At 42.5% G+C, this 26,462-nt stretch overlaps 1 protein-coding gene across 5 annotated transcripts in view; it reads left to right on the top strand.

Annotated features, from left to right (window-relative positions):
* Positions 1 to 1,350: 1,350 nt before the first annotated feature.
* PHYHIPL (phytanoyl-CoA 2-hydroxylase interacting protein like) overlaps positions 1,351 to 26,462 on the top strand; it is a 60,767-nt gene continuing 35,655 nt past the window's right edge. Inside the window, exon 1 of one of the 5 annotated variants that reach the window (XM_075154284.1) lies at positions 1,351 to 1,762. Coding sequence is in view for 2 of the 5 variants with exons in the window: in XM_075154282.1 (XP_075010383.1) it covers positions 24,060 to 24,165 (106 nt within the window). In the remaining 3 variants the exon portion in view is untranslated. Of the gene's footprint in view, positions 2,530 to 23,894; positions 24,166 to 24,354; positions 24,567 to 24,780; positions 24,987 to 26,462 lie in introns of those variants that run through there. The other 4 variants (XM_075154283.1, XM_075154282.1, XM_075154285.1 and 1 more) reach the window with 4 other exon arrangements.

Here is a 26,462-nt window from a genome sequence, read left to right as displayed (position 1 = left end):
ACAGACAACTAAAGCACTGCCTTACAGTGTTTTAGCGTGTGTGCTTCTCCCCTCTGCCCACTCCACTGTGGGACAGGCAAAGGAGAGCAGATGTACACCTGCTTGTACACCTACGCTTTCCTAGATTTCACATTCTACATTCAGGAAGAGCTCTCCTTGTAGGCAAAGCAACTCTGCCTAAGTGATAACAGAGGAAATGAAAAAAACATAATTTGGGGCTATAACACATACACCAGCTTCTGTTAAAGCTACTGGGATTTTCCCAGAGTATACTGTAGGAGCAACATTAGCTCTTGGTCTGTACGTGGTGGGGCCCAAGGGGGAAGTTTGACATCCCGTATTTGTAGAAGACTAGACCGGTACTTGTGGTACAGCTGTAGGAGGCAGAATGCTCAACAAGGAAGGCCAGAGGGTTTCAAGTCCACGCATTAAGTGCAGGAAGTACAGGGGAATTTTTTCCAGTCTAGAGATCTCAAAGCTTGGAGAGGGCCAACCTTGCTGATCTATTTCTTGTATTCTCAGGCCTTGAAGTTTGTATGATCACTCAATTCTGTGCAAAGTCAGTGTAATGCTTTGGTTGCTCATATACAGAGCCTAGCAGTAGGGTATTAAGACTTCTAGGTAGATGAAAGATCTTGTCTTTATGTTTTCCAGGATTATCCTCCCTGTTAAAGAGAGATTAGACAGGAGGCAGTAGAGTGTTGATAACATCTTTTACGCTTTTGAATATTTGTAGGATAGAGAGAGAATTGGTCGAGATGATCTTTTCTGGTTCTAAAATAATTTTTCTCCTCACACTAGTAACTCTCTTTTTTTTTTTCCCCTCAAACTTTATGTATTTTCTGCCTCATTTATTTATCTCCGTGGCACCTTGGCATGGTCCTGAGAAATGTTAAACGCTGTCCAGACTGTGTCTTTAGAAACAGTGGTGCATTAAAGACAATTTTGTAGCATCAAACTCTGAGTGAGAATATTTATCGCAGTCCCATCACATTCCCTTTTCCTATTTCTCTGATACCAGCAAACTTCGATATTCCTACAAGAGATAGCGAATTAGGATGTGGACAGTAGCTGGTGTACAGAAAGTAGCCCAACTTCTCTGGCCTATTTGACACTGGGCAATCATGGATTTCCTCCAGAGCTGTCACGAGCACTGTGGACAAGCCCGTGTTTATACTCCTGCAGTACAATGTGAGCGGTGGCACAGAAAGGCTGCTGGGCTTCTGCCAAAGGGCCCCACAAAGCCAGCCAGATCATCTCCCTGCAATGCAAATACGATGACAGTGGCGGCAGGGGAAGCCTGGTTGCGCAGCCACCTCCTCCTCTCCCCTGCTCACCCTCCCCAGTTCTGGTACCGGGAGAGTATACGCACTGAGAGGGAGGTCACCAGAAGCGCTGACTGCAAAGGGATTTGGGGAGGCGTGCTGCCTTCAGAGCTCAAAGCTCACACTCGCGTGACTTTGGGATAGGACTAGTAGCATCCCAGGTCTCTTACTGACCCTTCACTTCGGGTGTCTTTGGTGTTTGGCTAGTGGCCAGAGTGGGCAGGACCATTCCCCGCATGAGGCCCCAACACAACTTTCAACAAAACCTCTCTTCTCTGTGCCCGAATGAGGGGACTGGCAGGAGCTGGGGGAGGAGCACCAGGAGGGCAGCGCAGAGCCCTCTGCGAGGGGAAGGGCCCACGGAGAAGTTGCCATCTCCAGCGTGAGCAAGGGCAGCTCCTCAAGCAAGGATCCCAGCCGATCACCCTGTGCCCGAGGTATGACAGTCTTGGGGCAGAGGGAGACTGGAAAGAGGGAGGAAAGGTAACTAGAAAAGATCTGAGCAACTAGGAGACAAAGACAGCAGAGAAACCAGGACTGAGGGACTTGGAAGAACATGACCCACCGCCTGCAGGGAAAATGAGATTCAATGAGAAGCTCAGATATGCGGAAAGTAGGGAATAGTGATGCTATGGGGAGCAGGAGGAGAATTTGTTACAGAATTAATGGCTTGATGCAATCCTGAATACGCAATGACTGAGGGATTTGAGTGGAAATACCTACGTTATACAGGCAAATCTGATGTGCATTTTTCTTTAAATTTTTACTCTGCTGACGTTAAGTATTTTTGTCTGGTTCCTACGTCTCCAGAGTTTAACAACATAAAATTTTATTCTTCTACATTGCTGATCTTCTCCTAAGCCATGAAGTTGGAAACCTGTCTAAAAACAACTTTCAAAACCAAAAGTTTCCTTTCCTGAAATCAGCAAGTAAGGGATTCGCTGCATCTCAGTCCATCAGGTTTCCCATCTCTTCAAAAGGTTATGGTTGCTTCCATGAAATGAATACATTTATTTATGGAGGAGAGGAGTACATGATTCGGGAATAAGAGGAGGGGAGTACATGATTCGGGAATAAGATGCAAGAGATGGTGTCCTCTTCTGAAGGCATGGTTAGACCTGCTCTTTAGGATGTGACAAAGCTCAAATACGATTTGTTCTCTTGGACTTGAATGCCTTTGGATCCCAGATGCTCAAGGATAAAGGTTTTCTTGTTTGTTTGTTGCTTGTTTTCTGAGTGGAGTTTTATTTATTTATATATGATCTATTCTACTGGTGGGTTGTCAGACTATTTATTTTGGCACCTAGTGTGAGAAATAGGTGCTTTTACTGTGCAGCTGAAGTGGTTTTGCTTCAAGTCCCCTTAGGATTGTAAAATCCACCCAAGTAGTGGTTCACTGCAAAACGAAGAGTGAATAGTACTTGGCTTTATAAATTTCTCAACACTTTCCACAGTCTCTGTCAAATTCATGTATATAACCTTCCATTTTCATGAATCTCACATGGCTCAGTGTGCTTGGATTTACTTTTTTTTTTTTTTTAATTTAAATTCTTATTGGAAAGCTAGTTATGTAGGGTATTAAGTTCCAGCTGTCCTTATTTTGACACAAGATTGTTTACTGCTTGATTAAGAAAACTTGTCCAAAATAACACTGATTATGACATGGCAGAATACTTTCTATACAAAATGTTATTTTACAATATTTCCCTATTGACATTTCTCCTAAGACTTTTTTCGTACTTGGAAGGCATGCTGGAGACAGCTGGCCAGTACAGCCATGGCTTAAGCCTTATCCTGTCATTATCAAATGCACAAAACATACGCCACCATATGCAGGGTAGGATCTCTATCTGTGGAGTGGCTACAAGCCAGACTTAACTCACTAGGTGGGATCTGCTCGAAAAGAGAAATCGGAGCTGGGAACAGCAGATACAGTGATGCATCTCAGCCAGCTCTGAGCAATGTGTGAGTGTCCGCATTCAGGCTGATGGGGCTCTCCCATGTCCTTGGGACACTGGAAACACCCTGGGAGAGAACAAGTAGTAGATTCATCCCTCAACTTCTTTGCTGTCCAGCCAGACTGGTGATGGCTGCATGAGGCTCCTCTTTCACCTCTTTGGTAAATACAAATGAGGCAGCTTAAAATACAGCCTTAGTCTCCAGCTGGAAGAGAAGTGGTGACTTTGCTGGGTGGTCGGGCTCTCCACTCCTCTGTCCTGCCTGGGGCTGGCCCGTCCCCATGAGCTCTTCACTCCTCTCAGGCTGTGGGCTGACTGCACACTGGCAGTAAAAAATTATACCCATCCCTGCCATGGTCTGTTTTGGCTGCCTGCTGCTAAAATCAGTCTGCTGATATCTCACTTTCTGAGGCAACATTTCAGGATCTTCATTTTCATTCAGAAGGTGCAATTTTGTGTTTTGGTTTTTGGTGTGAGGGAATGTTGCAGTTTGATATTTCTCTACAGATAAAAATTTCAAGCAAGCTTTTAGGCTTAAGGGATAGGGTGGAGAAAGTATCTTCCTTTTTTATGCTTATGACAATAACTGTGAATGTAAATAGCTACATTAATGAGGCTTATTGAAAGTATTTTATTAGGGAATGTGCAAGTCATTAATTTTTCAGTAAGAAAGGTAAATGGCCCTTCTTATATTTGCATGTGAAACTATAAAACTTAATTTCCTATGCATATAAGAGCATTTTTGCCCAAAGCTGAAACACTTTAATTAAAGTCATTTTAGTTTGAAATAGTGCTGTCATTTAGTACGGTCATTTTTTCCACCACTGCCTTACATTCCCAAAGTCTTTCATAAAAGACAGCGTATGATTTTGTGAATGTAAAAATAAAAACATGAGTGATGTTCTGTGGGTAAAATCCTCATTTTGGAAGCTGGTTTGGTGAGTGAATAAGCACTATTACTACTGAATGGAAAATTTTCTTTACCTGAGTAGCCAGCTAGTTTTACTAGTGGCTTGATAGGTCATTTTGTTGCATTTGTTTTAGAATTTCTCGGTGTTGAAAAACATACATGCTCTGTAGTTCATGTACATGCTAGCAGCAAGATACTAGTAGACAATGTAGAAAGAAATAAAAATGAGGAATTTATTAACTTAGGGTATTTTCATAGGTCCTGAAAATAAATAACGATTTTATATCACCTTGCTAAAGGTAGTGTGTTCATTTTCAGTGAAATGGACTACAAGATAAGCCAAGTGTTATAGTATATATTTTGAGTTCACTCCAGTTCTGTGTTTGTTGCTATTTGTGTCTGTAGATCAAGCTTTTTGAAGCTTCGCAGACAAAATTTCTTGAAAATCTCAGTGGTTTTGGCTCTTCAAAATGGTGATGTTTCGGTTGTTGATGTCAGGACAAATTTCTATTATAGAGAACTTTCTTCTAAGGGCATATGTAGGGCATAAAGTATAGAGCATTGGGCTCTGAGAATTATTCAAAATTACTAGCTGTGTAGGGATGACACTCAGAAGAGTAGCAGTGGTGGACTGAGGCACAGAAAGAGGGTCCTTTGCAGAAGGTGGAGAAAGAAGGGTAGGCACACTCCTCACAGAGAGAAATGTCATGGCAAAATGAAAACAGAACATGACCACAAGACAGAAACCTAACACCAGATTATTTTTTTCCTAATAGAAGAATGTAGTGAATCTTCGTGTAAGGGTTGTAAGAGATCCACAGGAGGAAACCTCATAGCAAGAAATAGTTGTAGAAACATACCCCAGTGAGGTCTAGTGCCATTTTTATGTACAATATTGTCTTTGTTGTTTAACTCCAATAGTTATGAAATGTACGAAATTCACGTGAAACAGAAACAATTTCCTTAGTCCTAAAACAATAATTTTAACATCCTTCCTATTTCTAACAGCAACAAAAAAAAAATGTTGGAAATAACTTCAGCATTTCCCTGTCATGGATGCACACATATATAGCACATAGAAACCAAGACTCATAGTAACAAAAATTGTCACGTGCACTTGACAACAGCAGGCCTGTGTGGTTTTCCTTAAGGCTTGAATCAGCTGAGAAAAAGTGCCATGTTGAGCATTACACTGTTTTTCTCTGGATAATTCAATGTGTGAATTATTTCACTATTATTTCACTGTTTCCCTATACACTAGATATCAAGAAAGCGATTTTATGTATACAGTATTTAAGCTCCCACGAAGGCCTGCTGACATTTGCTGGGATTACACATAAAATCCTGCTGCGGATGCAGAGAATGCTCAGCTTCTTCCTCCAAAAGGCTAGTCATGTCTTCACATATGATGAGATATTTATTGAGTACAATGTTAACACCTACCATATTGCTGTACTCCCACATTGACGCAAATGTTGGCAAAAGCTACTGTGCCAGCTGCCCACTTACACACTCTAGTGGCACCTTTGCTATTCCTCAAATCCACAAATTGCCATTCTTGTCCAATTAATGCCCAAACACTGGTGGGTTTTTTCTGCCTCACATATTAGCAGATTTCTGTCAGAAAATAAAAGATGAAGATACACAGAAGCCTGTCAAACCAGACCAAACCCAGCAAAGTTAAGACTTTTTCAATGCCAGAAAATACCCTGGAGTAGTGAGTGGGAATATTATGAAAGAGAACCAAGGATTAGGGCAGAGAGTGAGGAGATTAAGCCTTAATTAAAATGAGCACTTGTATACAGTATATATGGCAGACAACTATTCTTATAGCTGTAATGGAGCAGAAGTCTTCCTGCAGTTACACAGGTCCTACCTCCCATCCTACCCAAGGAATGGGCTTCTGCAGTGGCTGCTGGAGGACACATTGTTTAGGTCAGTTTAGAAATGTGCAACTACAGAAGACTCCCCATGGCACGTTGCTTCTCTGTAACAAGACAAGGTGACTTCCATAATCAGCATTTGTATCTAAACTGCACACATGGCTTTTACCCTCCTGCTCATAGACTGTCCTCCTCCAGCCCATGATGATATGTTTACTATCAAGCCAAAGCATGGGAGCTGCATTCCCCTCTTGAGTGCACAGAAGTAGAGGTGATGATAATTTCTGATAACTTTTCATCTCTGGAAGTGTTTATCTCAGATCTAAGACAGTCTCTGCCTGCTGACCTTCAAAATATGCTGCAAGGGCACATTCAAGTCTTGAATTTGTGTCCCTTTTTATTTTTAAGTATGTTTACATGATTTTCTAATGGACTTATATTTCTCATGTTTAAAAATGAAAAAAATCAACTTAATTTGGTGCATGCCATTTCTATGGTTGTGCAATCACTTTTCTCTGTCCATGAAGCTTTATTTTGATTATCAGGAGGGATTTTATACTCTATAGACTTGTGATGAACAAGAGCCATGTAAAGATCATACTGTTGTGGTGGTGATCATCAAAATGTGAGGAAAAAAGCCTGCAACTTTTGATGTACATCCTTTCAGAACTCGATGGCCACTTCAATAATTTGAAATAGAAATACAGAATATCAAAATATACCTAAGTGACATGCCAACGTCTTTCCAAAATACTAGCAGTACTGTTCTTGTCTGGAATTTGTGTACTAAGTCAAGAGGGGTTCTTTTGGAGCATCACTGTTTCAATGCTTTCAAAACTCCTGATGTTATAATCCATTGCTCTCCAATATTTTATTATTCTCAGTAGGACATTTACTGGAGAGATGAAACATGAGTAGGCCATAATTAATCCTTTCAGCGGTTCTAGTTGCATACTCGCGCCTGAAACTACTTACTCTTAAGTAGAAACCTGGAGGGTCTCTACATTGGGATGGTGTTTCCCAGTATTCCCTTCTGACCTAGTCTATGTTTTGGTATAATGTTATTTTAGGGGTGTTTGATAGTTTAGAAGCCAAGTCTAGAAACAGACATCCACATGTACATCTCTTAAAGCAGCAGGGCTTCTGCTGCTCAGACTCTCTAATAACTTCATTCCTTTACTTTATTCAGGGGTCGCTGCACATAAAGCATTCTCCTCCAGATGATAGCCAAATTATTTACAGTTTCAGGGCATATTATGTTTAAATTACTTAAGATAGTGTCATAACAGGTACAAACTAATTATTCTAATCAACATTGAAATACAGTGCCGTCAAGTTCCAGGTGTCATTTTAGAATGTCCTCCTGTGAAAATTCTTCTGTGCTTTTCCACTGAGGCTAATTGGGCTGGATCCTTCTGTTTCAACCCGTGCGTCGAAGTCAGTGAACCTCCTTCTTGCTATTGCTCTGGGAAGAAAGAACATAATCTCTGTCTTAGGGGACTTCATAAGAGATATTTTATCCTTATATTTTTCATTACCCTCTATTCCTTACTTGGCAAATATATCGGTGTTATATATAAATACAAGAATATTTATATTGAATATGCTATGTTATTGGGTGAATGAATTAAAAAGGCAACTCGGCAAAAGAGGGTTGAGAGGGGGAGAATGAAAACCATTACTTCAGTGCAGAAGGAAAAGCAAAAAGTTTGCAGAGAAAAACTGTTACTTCAGAATTCTAATAAGCAGTATTAGTGACTTTTAAAATAATAATGTCTGCTGGGGCACTTACAGAGGAGCACTAAGAAAGCTCAGCTATCTGGTGACTGCCAAATGATACTGCTCTGCAGCCACTGCCTCCAACGCAAATAGCTCAGCTACATTTAAGTATCCTTATTGGAGGCAATCAATCACATATGGAACAGAGCAGTTATAAATAAGATCTGCTGTTCATATACATTCAGATATTTTTGCAACTAAGCTATATTTGTGTCCAAAAGAAATATTTGGATAACTGAATGTCTCCCTCCTAGAAGGAGTGGAGGAAAAAAGAGTGCAAATTGTCAGCATAGGTCAAGAAATAATTGAAATTCAGAATTCAGTGCCTGGATGCATTTCATCTTCAGAACCAAAGCATTGCCACCCTGTGCAACCTTTCGAAAGACATTGGCGCCTTAGGCTTAGGTACCTAATGTCACAGTGAATGAAGAGATCCAGACAGCCAACTTGCTGTGTTGTTTTCCATCATAAGCAGTAAGTGGAAGGAGGAGGAGCACTGTAAGAATATTATAAAAATTGCAGAGATAGTTTAAAGAAGATTTTTAATAGAAAAGATATCTTTGAGCAGAAAGTTAGCTTCTTGAAATTCCCCATGTCTCTGTGTTTCTCGGTGTGATGATAGCAAAATGCTTCAAAAACATTGATTTCTTTTTTTGCTATCAATGTCTGCCCCACAAAGAACACTTGTTTTAGAAATTTCAGTCAAGTACGTATCTGCACACTGCGGGTTACCAGCTCTCCAGAACCGTCTCAAGGAGTCTGTCTAAAGTATGATGTACTCAGTTGCATATATAGCACCAGCGAGACACACAAACAGATTCACTTGCTGGGCAAAAGAAGCAGCAAAGCAGAAGACTCGCAGAGCCGGTGTGTGCAACAATAGCCCTGAGCAACAGAGCCAGGGAGCTCAGTAGGGCTAACATCATCAGCTGTGGTAACACCTCTGCTCACATTTAGTAATTCAGTAGTAAACACGCAAAACTCTCATTTTCTTAATTGACTGAATCTAGTCAGATGATCAATATACCATCATTGTTTTCCCCCCATGAAACAAGAACATGCAGTATATCTTCTCCTACTTTTGTGGTTTTTTTCTCCTTATTTTCCTTCTTTTTGGACTTTCTCTCTACCTTGTATTTCAGAGCTATTCTGCAGGGCTTAAGAGAAGACAGGTGCAAGTACTATGTTTGGATTTGTTCTGTCTGTGATATTTCATTGTAAATGGAGGCAATGTTAGGAGCTTTAACGTTTCTTTCCTCGAGTCTGGCCTTGATCTTACTCCCAAAGAAATGCACATCAACCAATGTTTTGCGTTTTAAGGAAAAAATGCAAAGAGAAAAAAAATTGACAAGTTTTTGATAAAATACGCATGTTTAGGCTGTGTTTTCCATTTGAGAGGCTGATAAAGTCCAGCATGAAAAACATTTTAATGTTAGCTAATTTCAGAATTGCAGCTTTTGAATAGAAAAAAAAAAAACAGATATGAGCCCTTTGTTTATAACTAGTGTAGCAACAGGGCAGAGGTGAAATTTCCTTAGTTGCTTCTATCTTTAAGAATCCAGTCTTTGCCAATGCATTCCAAATCCTTCACTGAATAATTTGCATAATAATTTCAGTTTCTGTGAGTCTCATCACCAGCAAATTCATTCATTAGAATGTATATGAAGGACAAACATAGAAGGAACTGAACACAGCTGAACTGAATTCATAAAAAAGTTTGAGCAAATGCTGGTGAATTTTTTCCCAGTATTTTCTCAGCTCTCTCAAGAACCAATTCAAATCTCATCTAAAAGCAGTGAAAAACCTCCATCACTTACTGAGTTTTGTAAATCTATGAGCCTTCTATGCCTCATGCTCAGAAGTAAAGACAGGACAGACTTTCTCCTGATTTTGACCTTTTTTCTGTAGGTATGAAACTTGTTGAGGTATTTTCACATCACTACAAACCGCCTCCACCCATGAACATTGTTAATCTCTCCAGTATGTTCAGGTCTTGCATGTGTTGGCTTTTTGCCATTTTATCTGAGCACAATGCTCTTAAAGCTTGCAGTATGACACATGATATAGCAAAAGAAGATAAAGAAAGGAACAGAGCAGACAGTAATAAATATGAATGAAAATGGCAAAAAAGCCTCTCTGCATTTTCCATCCACTCTACTACTCTTGCTTCCTTTCCCTTATCTTTTCTTTTACATTCTCCTCTCTGCCATCAAGATTTTAAACATTTTAAGTCATTCCCTCTGTCTTTCTCTACTACGAGCATGAGTTATGAGGAATGAGCAATAATGAATGAATGCACTCTTCCTTAGGAACAACAAGCAATACACTTACAGCAGGGGCTGCTGACACAGCACATGGGGAGATTGTGAACGGAGTAGCATGGCATGGTTTCATAAATCAGCATGCAAAAAATGTCAGGCATTGTATGTCACCACATAGTAGCTGGTTAGGAAGAACAACTTGTTTTTCTCCAACCCGAACCTACCCCAGGAATAACCCATTTGCAATCTCTAGGCTCCAGTTTTTGAAGCTTTTTTTTTAGTTTTGTTTTGGTTTTACTTAGGATTAAAGCGTACTTGCTAGTTACCTCCCATTTCCTTCACTGAACATCTGATTAGCCTAATACCAGGTAGTGGATTATCACACAGGATTCTGTGGTGAGGTGCAACTCTTATTTAAGTTTCTTGTGTATATTTAAAAGCAGGTGGATTTTACTTCTGTTGGCTTTTTATTAGCTTTGGATATTCAGAAAAGACTGTCAAGATGGCAAAACCTGTGTTGAGCTCCAGATCCCCTGCTGTTTTGCCGTTCAAATTCTGCTCTTTACATGTTTTCTTTCTCAATCCTTATGTAAGAAGATTACATAAGAGAAGACTGTAATCTCCAAAATCATTTACCATATTAAACAGCAACTACCATCAATGGATCTTTATCAGCCGCCTGGAGCAGAAAGGAGACACGTGGCTGTACGTTTGGAAACCGGTTGTTTACAGTACTCATCAATGCTTGCTGCCAATCATGGGCAGATGTCATCAACAGTCATTATGCAGCTCTGAAAATAGAATCAAACTTGACGTGGACAGGTCCTCAAACAAGTGATAAACTGCCTCTGAACGATGCAAATGTGTGGAGTCCATTCTCTCCACCAGCCTCCTGCTGCTTTGGGATCCTGCAGACCCAGAGCTAGGGCAGTGTGGGGAGGGGGTACTCAGTTGGGGTGTACATGTCAGGTACTCAGTCAGGATGTACGCGTCAAGCTAAAGTCTCCTCAATCCTAAGAGTTACGGTTTCTCTGTGTGTCCCTGATCTGTCCTCGTGGAGAGAAGCATGACCAGCATGTGCTTGCTGATCCCTGCAGCAGTGCTGTGTCATCTCTGGAAATGGCAAGTTATATTTGTCCCTTGTTGTTCTTCCTTTTCCTCTTTCCCCCAAAAATCACTGGTAAGCAAAGAGAACGAGCAGGAGAAAGCGCTTCAGGGAGGAGAAGGGCAAAGAGGTTTTGAGAGCTCCTCTGCCACGTGTGTGCTTCTTTGGCTGTCCCAGCCACTGCGCTGTGCCCCAGGAAGGGATGAAACAGCAACAGAGTGCAGAGGGGCTCCTCTGCCTCCGTCTTGCCCACTTTCCCGAGCTGTGTGAACTCAGCATTGAGAGCTGGCGTCATGGCTCTGACAGCACTCCTGCAATTGCTGCGTTGTGTGGAAGGGGACAACCTGCCATGGTCTCATATTCATACGTTTTCCCAAATGTGGTTTCCTCTGCTTAGCTCCCACGAGAGGATAAAAGAATACAGAGAGCGGCTTCCTTTCCCCTTCCTTCCCCCGCCCTCACATAAGGCTTGAGAGGAACACTGCCTTCTGCTTTTCTTTGAGAAGTGCTGGCGAGCACAGGCTGTTACAGTCCACCGCATACAGTGCCTTGGCATCAGCAGCGGTCAGCTGCTCCCATGCTCCTGTTTGCTTGCTGGTGTGTGGCAGAGGGCATGAGAGAAAGGGAAGCACTGCTGTACTTCTGAAATGAGGCATAGCAAACGTTGTGTGCCTGCAGCTCCAGCCCAGCCTGCAAGTGTTTGTCTGCTCTTTAGCAGGTAGAACATTACAAGTGACTTGCACTTAGCTGCTCCCCTGTACAAACCCCTGTGATCCCCAGCAGGCCTGGAAGACATGATTTAAGGCTGTAAGAAATGTGTGGCTTAGCCATTTTGGAAGTGTGCAGCTAGCGCTCGCGTGGTAATGTTACCTTTGATATACAAGAGTGCTTTGTAAAGGCTACCAATACTGCTAAATGTAATGACAGGAAAAAATAATTTTTAAGATACGTCTCTTCCGGAACAATATTCTGTTTGTCAGAAATAGCCAACAGTCCTCCCACAATGGAAGAGGGCTAGATATCTCTTTGCTATTTGCTTTACAGTCTCTAGAAGGGTGCATGCAGGGGAGCTCTCCATCTGTTCGTCCACTTTCCCAAAACAAGGACACCACAGCAATAATCTTTTAGTGACAAAAATGTTGGACTGAATCAAAGTTTGTTATGAGCTATATAGCAGAACATACTGTTATGCTTTATCTGTGCAGTGAGTGATCTCTTTATTTAGCAGCATTTGCAGCAACAGAAATGTTTCTGACTACAGTTTTTGGTTTTATGCTTTTCCAAGCATTCTCCTTCTCCCTTTTGGTTGTTCTTGAAGTTGTGACATGAGATCAGGGAAGCTTAAGAGCTTAAGTGACTTCTTAGCGTACCATCATTTCAAGATGAATAAGCGTTCATGAAGACAGCCTGCGGGAAGGGTATTGATGTACTATTTGAATGCCCTGACTTTATAATTCATACAAAACACTCTCGGCAGGAGTGTGCCCAGTGCAGAAGACTTTGCCTTAGGGTTTAGATGGATCAAGCAATAATAAGACTCCATGGCTAGTTGAGGGGGAGCAAGAGGAGAAAACAATTTAAAAGCAATGAAAGAAGATACCCACAATCATTGTTGTAGCAAAGCTTTTGCTCCCACAGCCTGTAGAACCACCACATAATAGGTTAGAGAACTGACCCTGCTCTCAGTTGCCTGCCTCGCAGCTACACACGGGATTGCAACCTCAGTTTAGGAACAACTGGCTGAAAGAGAGGCAGCTGGCTGCTCTGCTCAGCTGTGTTTTGAGATGAGCAATTTTCTGTTGAGGTCAGCAAGAGTTTGACAGTATAAGGAGTTCAGACCACCATCTCTAGAGAGGGTGGAAAAATCCAAAATGAGAAAATAGGGATAAGACCATACGTTCTCTCTAAAACTGGTTGCATGGTCTATTTCAATCTGAATATATTTGTCCATAATGTGTTTTTCCCAGCAAGATACAAGAAGGAGGTTTTACTCCAAGATGAATTCACAGCTTGCATAAAGCTTGCATAATATTTCCATTTAGACAGTGCTGTCAGGCAGACATTTTAATGAGTGCTGAAAACCCCAAACCAACTGTAGTCTAATCCCACTTCTTGCTCTTATTTCTGTATTGACACTCCTGGCACCTCGCAGGCATTTGCCTTCTGCAACCAAACAGCCGTACATTGGGAGCCCAAACTGTCTGCTATTTAATAATGCTTGCTGATAACAACTGTTCTCATAAGTTCTAGATGGCACAGTTTCAAATGCTGAAGCACTGTGTACCAAAATAAAACCGAGACCCAGATAGCTTGGTTTTCCCCATGTTAGCCATCATGTTCACTGCATTTTTTTTAGATGATTTTTTGCAATTTTTAATTAAGAAGGTAGTTTTGAGCTATCTGGTGAGAGAAGCGGGGGGACCAATCTCTGCTTTCATAGCTGGGCTTCCCAACATGTGTCTCATTTGTCAGTAAGCATCCCTTATGCCTCCTAATCATAGGAAGAAGTCCTGAAAACATCTTGGAGCACCTTCCTGTGTCTTCTCCCTGAATTATTTGCTGTCACGTTTTTATCAGACATCACTGCTCCTGTGCTGGAAGCAGGAAGGTTTGCTTGCAATTCAGGTAGAGGCCAGTCGTGCATTTTTGGTGTTCGTGATAGGCCTGTTATTAACTCCTGAGGGCATAAGACTTAGTGGTCAGGCTATAGATAACCTATGGGTCTGATAGCTGCTAATCTCATTAACCCTCGGACTTAGCTTGATTTATACTTCATTTGCTCTCCCTAGTTTATAGGGATCTATCACTCAACTTCAAGAAAGAACAAAACCACAGGGTAGATGATAAAAAAGTAGTCACAGAGCATTTTTGCTCAGGCCTCAAACTCTCTCCAGAGAATGGAGGATTTAGATATAATTTAGTGCTACTGGCACTCATTTCTATTGCACTATTAGGCAAATGTGAATAGTCCTTGGTTGGTGCTAAAGAATTTCCGTTTTCCATCTCTCCTTAGGCTCACTCTGTGACATATCTGCCTTTTCTGAATAACTTTGCTTGAATAAATTTTATGAACGTAAACACACATGTAGTAATAAGTATCTAGAATTTTTATTATAAATGAACATTTGGCTCTGCTCCAATGATACGCACAGGTTTCAGTACTGTCTTAATACCAGGGCTAATGCATTGCTGGCAGGAGCTGTTTAGTGGTACACAGAAATGAAGAGGATTTTGTGCACAGTTTTTGTATAACGTTAGCTATATCACTGTAGACGTTTATAATTAGGCTGGTGCAACCTCTAAATTAATTTGATGGAGCTACAGCTATAAAGTATGTTTAAAAGGGTAGTGACTGTTCTAAAAATTTAAAGATACAAACTGTAGCAGTGTAGCTATTGCCCATGCAAAATAGTAGGACTAATCTAGATGATTAGCATTTGAAGTACAAAACTCTGTGGAGCTCCACCTTACACCATTACTTTTGTTGCTCTGCTGGATCTACTATTGTAAAACTTTTCACTTATATAGACAAATTCGTATTTCCACAGCATGACAAGGAATATGTTATGAGGCTGATAGAATCCATGAAGACAGCTTTCTTGTCTAGTGGCAGCTACTGTAAATAGTTATGCTAAGACCAAGACACCAGAAAATTTAATTTCGCTAAATAAAACCAACTGCTTCAACACAAAAAGCAGTTTTTTGCTTTTTTTGCTATTCTCTACCTCATTTCTCCTCCCCGCCTTAGAAATGACCAGGTGGATGTCATACGGTCAAACGTAAAAAAGTACTGTCAGTGGCTAAATTGAATTTATGTGGAGATATATTAATCAGAAGCTGGCATTGAGACAGATGGGAGTAGATGTGGTTAGACTAAAAAGGGAGAAAAATAAGAACAGAGTGAATTAAGAAGAAGGAAAATACTGGTATTAAAAGGGAAAAATAAATAACTCTAGTAAATTTGGTAAAAAAAGCTCATGTAAGATATCAGGTTAGTAGTTAGCATGGAAGAAAAAGAGGAAATTAGAGAAAAAGAATTTACAGATGATGTGCTTTTGATGCGAGTTCAGTGGGTCACAGATAAGCAGTGATCAGACAAGTCTGAAAACAGACCCGCGTTCCATCACACAGGAGCCACTGTCAGACCTCTATCATTAGGCAACAGCTGTGCCTGGATAAATGACTACTTGTTCTGCTTTGCAGCCAGCACTGTCCCTGTGAGCATGTAGTGTAGATTAAGCCCCCTGAACTTTGGACAAGGAGCTGAGGGGCTAGTGTTAGCCTAGGAGAGAAACTTTTGCTGTATTTGTTTGCTGTTCTCATTTCTCATTCCAGAATATATTGCAGATTATCAGAGATGGCTGTTGCAAACACATATAAGAATAACTTAGGGGGCATTCACAAAGACTAGATTTAGCCTCAGGATGCTTTCCCCCCAGCTTCCTCTAGAATCAAGAGAAAGCATTTCCTCTGGGGCAACCCAGAGCACCTACAATGAGCTCCAGTTGAGACACTCTGCTGAGGATTTTACCACTCCCCACTGGCTGTGGAAAGATCCTAAGGCAAATAAGCTCCTTAGGCTAAAGGTGGCCTTTGCAACTATCCTCCTGTGCAGCCTGGTTTAAGAACCAGGAGCAATGAATCAGTCACTAACAGATTTTGGAGTCAGTTCTATGATTTTCAAGAATGCCACAATTCCTCCACTGACTTTAAGCACTCTGGGGCACTGCATATGTACAGCAACTGGAAATCTGTAATTGCTATAATATCAATGAATGACATAATGCAGGGCTGCCATATATTCAGAACACAAGTAACAGTGCTAGGACATCATTCAGAGCAGAACATGGTTTAATTAAAATGCTTGTGGATGTTATTAACAAATCAGTGCTATAAACTAATGGTCAGTTTATTGTTTGTTCGTGTACTCTCTCTCTCTCTCTCTCTCTAATCTGTCTGTATATGGGTGCTAAGTGGGCATACATTCCTACCAGAGCAAAAACATGTGAAACACAGCTCTTAATTGCTGTTTCTAATGTATTTCCTTGTGAAATTCTAATAGTGGTTCACATATTTAAATAATCTGAAAGATCAGCATAAGAGCTTGTAGTAAGTGACTATGAGTCAAGTGAGTGAAATTTAAGACTACACATCTAGGCTCTGAGCCAAGAAGAGGGAATGTCTGGGTGTTCCTCCTCTCATTCATTTAACATAATTTTCCTTCTGTTTCCTTAGCAGTTAATTAACTGTATTCATGGTGGCAGTGGGGGATAAGACAATGGTGTCTTTCCTGTCTTTCCTTTCCTTGTGTCACCTCAGTCATAGCAGATCTTGATGGTACAAAAGCTGGGAGGCAGCAACATTAATCTAGAATGACTATTTTCTGTGCTTATACAAAAAGCTTAAAATTCTATAGTTATAAGAAAACTAGATCATTAGATGACATTGGAGCTAGTCACTTAGACTTTCTTTATTAACTTTATGTGTTACTGAACTGTACCTCCTTCTTGGCTGTCTTTGAACAATTTTGACGTCATCCAATGAAAGGATGTAGTATTATGAGGAAAATCTAATATACAGGATCAACTGAGAGAGTTTAAGAAAAGCCTTTGTGGAAAGGGGAAGGGCAGTAGGAAAGACTCTAAAAGATACTGTAATGGAAAGCCAGCAGAAATGTGTCTTGTTCCAACAAAAATGGGAAACGCTGAAGACAGAATGGGTCACTGTAGGCTACTTCAGCAAGTAAAAGTAAAATATGAACTGCACTGGAAACAGAAAACTGGAGGGCCACCAAAACAGGCTTATATATTCCAAGTTTAGTGCACATGAGAAAAACAGGGACAGCATGAGGATACACTGAAACAGTTGCCAAGAGGTTAAAGATAATATGAAGAGAGTGTGTTGTAAGTCCTGAAGGCACAATAATGCAAAATTACTTGACCAAGAAAATATTAATTGTAATTAATTTGTAATGTGGAGATAAATTTTGAGGCCAGTTATTATTCCCACTAAAACTACTTGGACTTTTGCCATGAAGTTTATTGGGAAGGGGATTAAACTTTGAATAATAGTTTGGTTAAGAAATCATTGATGTAATTGTGAACTGCTGGGAAAAAGTAACTAAGAAATACATAACGAAATATCATCACTTAAACAAATGCATCTGAGGTGTCCCTTTGGGTATTTATAGAACTGATGGAACAACTAGTTGCTAAAAAAAACCCACAGAGAATTGAGGAAGTATCAGGAGACCAATAAAGTGTCAGCATGCCACAAGTCTTTAAAAACTGAATTAAGAGTAACTATGGAAACTATTGTCTTACGGGCATGGCTCCAAATTGAAATAAATAGTATAAATATTAAAGCAGAAGGAGAAAATGTATTCATATGGAGGTGAATAGTATAATGAGCCCCAGATATGACACAAGTGTACTACAGTAAACTAAGCCAGACAAATGAGAACATTTACGCCTCCACTTCTTTTTAAGATGAAGCCAGAAGATTAGTAAAGTACAGAATAGCATCAAGACTTTACAAAGGCATTTGATGCTCTGCCACATAATATCTCAAGGGACTTACTGAAACAAGTCAGCTTGGGCTAAAATTCACTTAAAGGTATCACAGGCTGGCCACTGAACTGTAGACAGAAAGTAAATCTGAACAGCAGTCAGCATTGTCAAGGATAAGCGGCCGGTAGTATCCTTTAAAGGTCAAGATATGGTCCAATATCTGGAGGATAAAGCACTAATTAAATGTGAAAATGATACTAAAGTAGGAAGAATTATTAACAGCACAGAGGAGAGAGGAAATACAGAAGGTTCTAGTTGTTCTCTAGGGATACTATGTGGATCTAATAAAGTGAGGCTAAACTTAAAAGAAAAGCAAATTAATAAATGATAGTGCTAAGCATTAACAGTACTTTGTGCCCATTAGGCAACAAATAAATTTTATGAAGTTACAAATACATTGTTTTTTTCTATGAAAAAATTTGTCTTTTTTAAATGCGTATTCAGGCTTTGTAAAGCTGATCAGAAAAATGAAATTTGGAAAGCAGCAGCATAAATAGCATTAATAAAATGATCGTTTGCTTGATATCTTTCTGTTTATCTGAGAGGAACATTTCTTTTTAATTGTTTACGTGGCTCAGAATAGGCTGGGAGTTGCATACCCAGATGATACAGTTGGAGGGCTCCATACTCTGAAGCGTTCATTATGAATGAGGACGGTGTGGTGGTGGTGGTGGGTGGTAAGCAACGAAGGCTTAGATACCAGGGCATTTCCTTGATTGTGCTGGGTCAGACCAAAGACCTACCTAGCCTAGTATAGTCTCTTTAGCAGCGGCTGAAAATGGATGTTTACAGAAGATGAAGAGCAGGACAAGCACATATAACAGTCTTCAGTAACTCTTCCCCAGACTTTCCGATTAGGGACTCTGAATCACTTGTGGGTTTAGTAACTCTAAAAGATTTCTTTCCCGTGAACTTTTCCAGCCTCTCCTTGAACCAATGCAAACTTTTAGCATTGACACTATCCTTTGGCCTTACAAGTCTAACACCAATTGCATGAAGTACAAAGTCCTTCTGTTTGCTTTGAAGCTGGTTGCTATTAACTGCAATTGACACCCTTGGAGACTTGGCACACGGGCAGACTTTGGCTACCCTGTTTGTGCTACTCATGCTTTAGAATCTCTACCACGTATCCCCTTGGTTGCCTTTTTCACAGTCTTTTTATCTGAGTAGTGGACTAGCTTTTCCCCATGCAGAAGGGGAAAATACTATCATACCATACAAAAAACTACAGATTCACGAGTAGATCCCCTGGCACCAGAAGTCACAAGATTACCTCAGAATTGTATCTTTGATGTTTTAAAGTATGCTTTATGGCCTTGCAAGAAAAGCCTGAATGCATGAACTGAATGCAATTGCTGAAATGAAGTCTTCCTAACAGGGAAGGAAAGGCATTTTGAGACGTATGAACTACTGCATACATCTCACTGGAGAGTTCCCAGAAATAGTGAGGGCTTCCCAGCATCGCAAGCAACATCAAAGCAGAAAACAGCAGACAGATGCCTTTCCAAGAGAGCTGCAGCCTCACTGCTGGACTTCGTGTCAGGGTGCCTGGCTGCGGTTGTTACCTTTGCAGAGAGTGGAAGAAAGAGGGAGACAGACTCACTCCAGAGCTAAAACTAAGCACTGCTGCTCTGCCTTGGATTTTCCTAGAGAAAAAAAGGGGACCTGTGCCATCATCCTCCTTGTTTGAGCATTTGAGGAGGCTCTTGCTTTGCTATCTGAGAAAAAACAAAGAGGTTTCCAGTGAGATACCGTGCCTAGTGCTCTAAATAGTCATACATCAATGTCTGTCTCCGTGTAGAAAAGGAAGCTGTGTCGCACTGCACATTAACTGCATATAGTCATGGCTTTCACTCAGGGCCTTAAATCTCTTTTTGTCTTTCTGTCACCAGTATGTGAATTTTACTTCGGTCTTACGGTATTTCAAGAATATCTTGTACACAATTCTTTGCAAGTATATGCCTTTGCACGCTTAAACACTGACAAGTCCACTAAAGACAAAGAATGACTGTGAAATTGCAAAGCATTTTTCTCCATGAAACTTCAGGAGTTAGTTGCTAAGCTTAGTCAATGCTCCTTTTAGGACTGACCCAAAATGTTGGATACTGGTTTTAACCCTTCCGTTTATCTGTCCTTTAGTATTTTGCTTTTCTCCTCAAAAGTAACATATTAATAAAAATAACAGGCTGTCTTTATTTCCTCCCTTGTTTTTCTTTCCTGAAAACTGTATCTGTAGCCTTTCTGCCTTCTGCTTGCACAGTCCACTGAGCAATAACACAAGTCTTTTTTATTCCCAAGTGGGAAGGAAGAGCTGGAACTCTGAGTCTTGCTGAAGTCTGAGAAAGGAGGTTTCTTTTATAACTTGCAAATAAAAAGCTGCTGGTGTGAAATACAAAAGTGTTTTCGAATAGGAAGAATGGGGTTGCCTTACAGCTCTGTGCTGTACTCTGCTGCTGCTGTGCAACAGTTTTCCCAAAATGGAGTGCAGCACAGGCAGGACAGGACTTTGTAATGGTGTGTGGGTTTGTTTGTGGGGAGGGAAGGAGAGAAGCACACAGCACTGTTTCCTCTTGCTTTTATGGCTTGAATGAGGTTGTGGCTTTTAGGAAAGAAGCCACAGACCTCGCTGGCTGGCTGGCTGCCTCTCTGCCTGTCTGCTGTAGAGTGGTAGCCCTGCAGCAAGATCTTGGTGATCTACCTGGGGGGCTGTGAATGCCAGGCTAAGGCACTGTTGAACCTAGCCAGGCAAGAGGTGCGTGTCACAGCTCATGTTTCCTGGTACATGTATCGTGCTAGAAAATGCTGCTTCTCTCTCCTTATATGAGGTTGCAATAATAACAGACCCAGTCTTCTTGAACTACAGAAATTGGTAATACTCGATTTAACGTTGAAAGTGCTAAAGGCTGCTGTTGTGGCAAATTCTTTGCAAGCTTTTGCAGTTCTGTTGTCTCTAATGTTGTGCTGCCATTGGCAGACTTCCCATTACATAATGTTGACCCATATTTGTGATACGTGACATTTTTGCTAAACACTGTCAGGGATAATCCGTCACAAAATAAACTTTCTGATTATACGCTGAGACTCTGTTATGTTTAGCACGAACATAACTTTTGCTTCAGACAATGCTATGCCTTGTTAAGACAAGCAGAGTACAGTTCCTTCAGTAAGAAAAACACCAAGAGAGTATTGTGTTCTTTGAGACTGAAATACCTAGGACTAAATTTACTGCAGAATGATTGCACGATGGAATCACACCTGGGAGTAATTTGAGCTTTAAAAAATGTTGAGACCTAGCCCAGGTAATGGGAGTAGCGATTGGCTGAAGGAAGCATGAAGCCTGAAGTGTGACTATGCAAAATGCCGTCTCAGGCAGGTCCAGCTTGTTTCATGCTTCAGAAAAGCAGAGCTGTTGAAAAAGGTTTCTCTGCTCTACTCTTCCACTGGAGTCTGCCAGTATTTGTAGACTAACCAGTCTTTTCTTCCAAAAAAAGTGTAATGGTGTGAGGAGATAAATAGGTATAGCTCAGCCAGGGGTTATTGCTAAAAGGCAGCTGAGAAATGAGAGGCCTTGAAGGAAGGCGAACCACCCCCAAAGCTGTCTGCTTTCAAAAAGCTATGCAAAATCCATCCATTCTTAAAAACCTGGTTTCAGTTGCATAGAATAAAAAGCAGAGGAGAGAAAGGTGTATAAAATAGAGGCAGAGAGAATAAAATGGGAATTCTCTCAGTATTCAAGAACAGGGTCTGCCTCAAATGGACTTTATTTAATGTTGTAGCAAAGAAGTAACAAGATTGTGTGAGCTGCTAAAGCGTCTGCCATGTTGTGGTAAGGAATGAATGTGGAACATAAGGCTGAGAGACTAAATACGCAGTCTTCAGAGAAAGAAATTTTCCAGCCTTACGTAGGAGATGACTGTGTGCTAAGAACAGTTGCAATATTGAGGAGAAAGGTTTTGCTTCTATGAAAGAAATGAATGCTTGTCAGAGCCAAAATTAAAACCTGATGAATGCAGTCTCACCCACTTTCATTTCTTCCCTCTCAGATTCTACATTTGTCCTCATTCTGTCTGTGCATTCATTCATATATTCCTCTCCCTTCCCACCTCCCCATTGACTCACACTCTCCCTCCCTGTTTGTTGTTGCTTCCTTTTTCATTTTCTCTTACTTCAGGCTTCCTTCCCACTCATTCCATTTCTCCTCTGCCTGACCCCTCTACACACATTTCCTTTCGTGGTGAAAAAACAGCAGAGAGACAAAGAGGAGGAAAAAATAGAAGACAAGCAGGGAAAGGAGGGGGCGAAGAGGAGACGGTGCAGGAAGGGTGCTCAGCGTTGCACTTTCTCCCATGCTGCACTACAGATCTTCGAAGGTGCTGTAGGAGTCAGGGCTTCTAAAACCTTTTCCTTTCTCCCAGGCAGCAGCACTTGGCAGTGGATTTGTGAAAGGTAACGCCAGAGCTCATTTCCTCAGACTGGTGTCCCTAGAAACCGTAATAAAAAATAGAATAATCCCAAAATCCAGTGGGCAGCCACCCCTGAGTGACAAACATCTGGCTGTGTGTGGAGATTGCTACCACACCAGATCAACAAGGACATGGTAGGAGACTGGGTGGCTCTTGGGACTCCAAAATGTGAAATGGGAGCTTTAGGAGTACTCCGCGCTTGCTGGCATGCAGTGCTGACCAAGATCCGTCACTGCCTCAAGCTTTGTCAGGGGCCAGTGTGCAATGAACTGGTGTTTCTCAAAGCAGCCGGCCCTGGTGTCTCAAAATGGATGGCCAATATTGCCAATTTCGGTTCAGTGAAAGAACAAAGCGGTGCCAGCAATGCTTATTGTGATGTGCGGTAGGAAATGGGCTGAAACCACTTGATCTGCAGACTGGTGATCCCATCTGAGCATGACGAGCTTGAGCCCAAAGTCCATCTGTAAAGATGGAGAAAGTGCTGCACTCCCGCAGCCCCCGAGGCTGCTCCCTCGTCCGCCCTCACCACGGACCTGTGGTGAGGAGGGAGCAGAGCTGTCGCACCCACAGGTGGTGCAGTGCTGCACAACTTTTAATTTATTCTCCTATTGCTCTTTATTTAAACTTTATCCTTTTCTGGCCTTGTTTTTGTTCCTGAAACTGTTAACTGAGATGGAATTTTTTCTCTCAGATAAAAAAAAAAATAAAATAAAAATCTTACTTTTCACAAAAGCTTGGTAGAAATAGCACCGGTACACTGCACGTTATTTCTCCTTCCCACAAAAAGAGCAGGAGGGAAGTGTGCAGGGGCAGATAGCCAGAAACGACTCGTTCCTGTACCTGTCCTGCTATCTGTAACCTTCTGCCAGCTTTTCTTGTTTTATCAATTTAACAACGGATAATATTTCTTTCTTCAAATTCTTGCATAACTGAAGGATCAAAGCGAATGCAGGCAGCCCTCGCAGTTTAGTGTGATTTACGTGCAGCGGCTGTGGCGTACTGTGTGCTTAGGGAAGGGAAATCGATACCCGTGGGTTGCTGGGTTTTGCGTTGACTCTCCTTGGGTTACGCAGTAACCTCGAAACAAACCGCAGGACGGCGCCCAGCAGGACAGGTGCGGGTACCTGTGCCGGGTCGGCCGGGTGACGCCCAGCGCGGCTGTTCGCAGGTTCGGTACCCAGCGGCGCCTAAACCGGCGGGCTGTGACCCCCCGGGTGCGGAGCGCCCCGTGCAGGCCGCGGCCGTGCGGCAGGGCTGTGCCTCGGGAGACGCCCGGGCCCGGCCGAGGGGCCTGCCCGCCGCGCGCCCTCTGGGGCGCCTCCCGCCGGCCGTTGCCAACGGCCGCCGCGGGAAGGGGCCGGCGCGTGCCCGCGGGGCTTGAGGGCTGTGAGGGGCAGCGCGGCGGCGGGGAAAGGGCGGGCGACGCGGCTGGCGGGGCCGGGGAAAGGACCGGGCAGGCGGCTGGCGGGGCCGGGGGAGCTCGGCGGGCCGCGGCGCCGCTCCCCGGCGCCGTTACATAAGGGGGGTGGGGGAGGGGAGCGGGCCGAGCCGCCGCTTTGAGGCGGCGGCGGCCCCTTTAAACGCGGAGCCTGGGGTGCGATCAGCGCGCGCCTCTCTGCTGCCCCCACCCCGCCTCACTGCAGTGACAAATCCGCTCCCCGCCCGCCTCCGCCGAGCCCAGCCGAGCCGGGCGGCGCCGGGAAGCGCTGCCGCGCGGCTCTGCACCGCCCGCCCGCCCGCCGCGGAGCCGGCCAGCCCCAGCCCCAGCCCCCGGCGGCGCGATAGCAGGGAGCGGCGAGGGGCGCGATGGAGGCTCCGCGCCTGGCGCACACCATGAGCAGCCCCACCAGCCCCTGCGAGGAGGTGATCAAGAACCTGAGCCTGGAGGCGATTCAGCTCTGCGATAGGGACGGTAAGTCCGGGCTCGACACGGCTAATCCCTGCAGACGCAAGATGCTGCTGCCCTCATGGACGCTAATGCAAATTAATCCCCGCGGCGTATGGTCCTTTGTTATCCCCCATGTATTTGTAGGTGCAAGTGTTCCCCACCCCTCCCGCCGCCGCCGCCGCCACCCTCCTGCCACTGAGAACAAAAGAAAAAAGAGAAGGTTGCACCTTACTGGAGGGAAGGGAGGGAAACCCGCCGCTCCCTAAGCCGTCCCTTGCGTTGCAGTGCGTTTACCCCTGGGCGAGCCTGCTGCACAACCCTGCCCCTGCTAGGAATGGACGCCGGGGTTTATTCTGGGAGAGGCAATACGAAGAACTAGAGCAGGCGCTGCAGAGTCCGGATCTAGAGGCGGGGTAGTGGCCCCGGTGGGTTTTTTTGTTATCTGTGATCTCCAAACTCCCTTGTATTGTAGGGCAGTTCCTGAGCTTAAAATACACAGACGAATCTGCTGGCTGGCGTGGGCTAGCGGCGAAACTTGTTGCCGGCCGCTTGTGCGGGCGATAAGGCGGGGAGTGGACCGACCGTGGGGCTCGCAATGTGGGGTCGGGGGGTGACGGAGCGGGAGGCGGCGCGGCCGGCGGTTCAGCACCGCGGACAGCACCGCGGCGGACGCGGGGTGAGCCGTGCCGGGCGGCCGCACAGCCGAGGGAGACCGCAGTGCCCTGGAGGCAGCGGTAGCCCTTGCCCTGGAAGGCACAGCTAGACCGTCGAAGAGATGAAGTTTGGTTTTAGAGTTGCATGGTGCGGATATTAAAGATCATCTGGATCGAAGCAACCAGATAAACGTAAGGCGATGAGGGACAGCCAAAACAAATTTACGTGCTTAAAGCAACACTGAAAGCTGACTATGGTAGAAGAGAGTACTATCGTTTATGCACAACTATGACTGACAAAACTGAACAGAGAAACTGATAGGCAAACAATGAAGAAATATTTTCTTGTAGAAAATATTTTGGCATGTAATTTGTGTTCATATACGAGATTATTCTCATCTTCTCATTTGACATTGAATTATCAAAAATAACTTGTCATTTTTTGATGCAAAGTGTGCTTTGGGTGTGAAATATACGTTACCTGGTAAAGATACCAACGCATGGAGATACTGGGTCAGTGAACGGTACAGTTGAATTAATGAAACTACTTCCTTGTTGTGAGTGTATTTTTGGAGCATAACTGTTATAGGTGATGGTTATAGAAAGAGGCAGTCCAGCTTTCTCAGTTATTTTTTTACAAATTAGTTATGATGAAATACTTCACTTTTTTGACCTAGGCAGACTTAATATTTTAAATGCTGGATTTTTGTAAGCTCTTCATTTTTCTTGAAATATTCAAGAAATTGACAAGGCATTGAAAAGTCTTTTCAGTAATTATTTTTATAGCTGCATTGGAAATTCTTTGATTTTTTTTATGTTTGAATTAAGATATAATATGCACTTCCATCCACTCATGCCTAGCTCACTGCCTAGAGAAACTGAACGATATTTATAGTAGTGGAGGCTAGACTGTTCCTTTGTTAAAACACTTTTTCATGTATGTTTCTTTTTATTAATACTAGAGAGAAATGAAAATAGGTAAATTATGCAATCCTTCATATTTGTCTACCCCAGGTAATTGTAGTGAAGTACTCATTACAGACTCTATTTGGCTCAACATACTGTTGAGACTGCTTGATTTCTATGGAACAGTGTCATACAGACAAACAAATGGAAAAATTTTAATTTAATTCCCTTTTGAATAGGCTTCACTGGAAAACAACAACTTTCCTGTAGATCTGGCTTTACAAATTAATCTTCATCAAGTAAGCCACTATCATTCAGGGTTCTTGCTTCCCGCAATACACGGTTGAATTTCTGAAGGAGGCACCTATATTGGGCATGTAAAATATGTAACTCAGTGCCTAATTTGGCACAAGACTGCACTTGAGCATACTTCAATATTTCCTACAGGTGGCACTTATGTATCAAAAAGCTTGTTTTAATGGGAACATAAAAACAAGCAAGCAAAGGTTAGGGCATTAATCTTTCTAGGTAAGCGTGCAAATGTATGTGCAAGACATTTAGATCCCTAACTGTGTACATTTTAGTTAGTGCATTTATATTATAAATACTTAACATTTATTTTAGGGTGTCTTTGTTGCAAAAGATGTAGTTCTTAAGGTGATATGTTGGCATCATTGAGGTTAATTAAAGTTTTGTGATAAATATCAATATATTACCCGTAGTGAATTAAAAATATGCTAGATTTTCATATTTTGAAAATGT

This window comes from Calonectris borealis, chromosome 7 (genome assembly GCF_964195595.1).
Source record: "Calonectris borealis chromosome 7, bCalBor7.hap1.2, whole genome shotgun sequence".
Lineage (NCBI taxonomy): Eukaryota > Metazoa > Chordata > Aves > Procellariiformes > Procellariidae > Calonectris > Calonectris borealis.
Note: the sequence above shows the minus strand (reverse complement) of the source record. Positions and strands in the feature narration are given on the sequence as shown.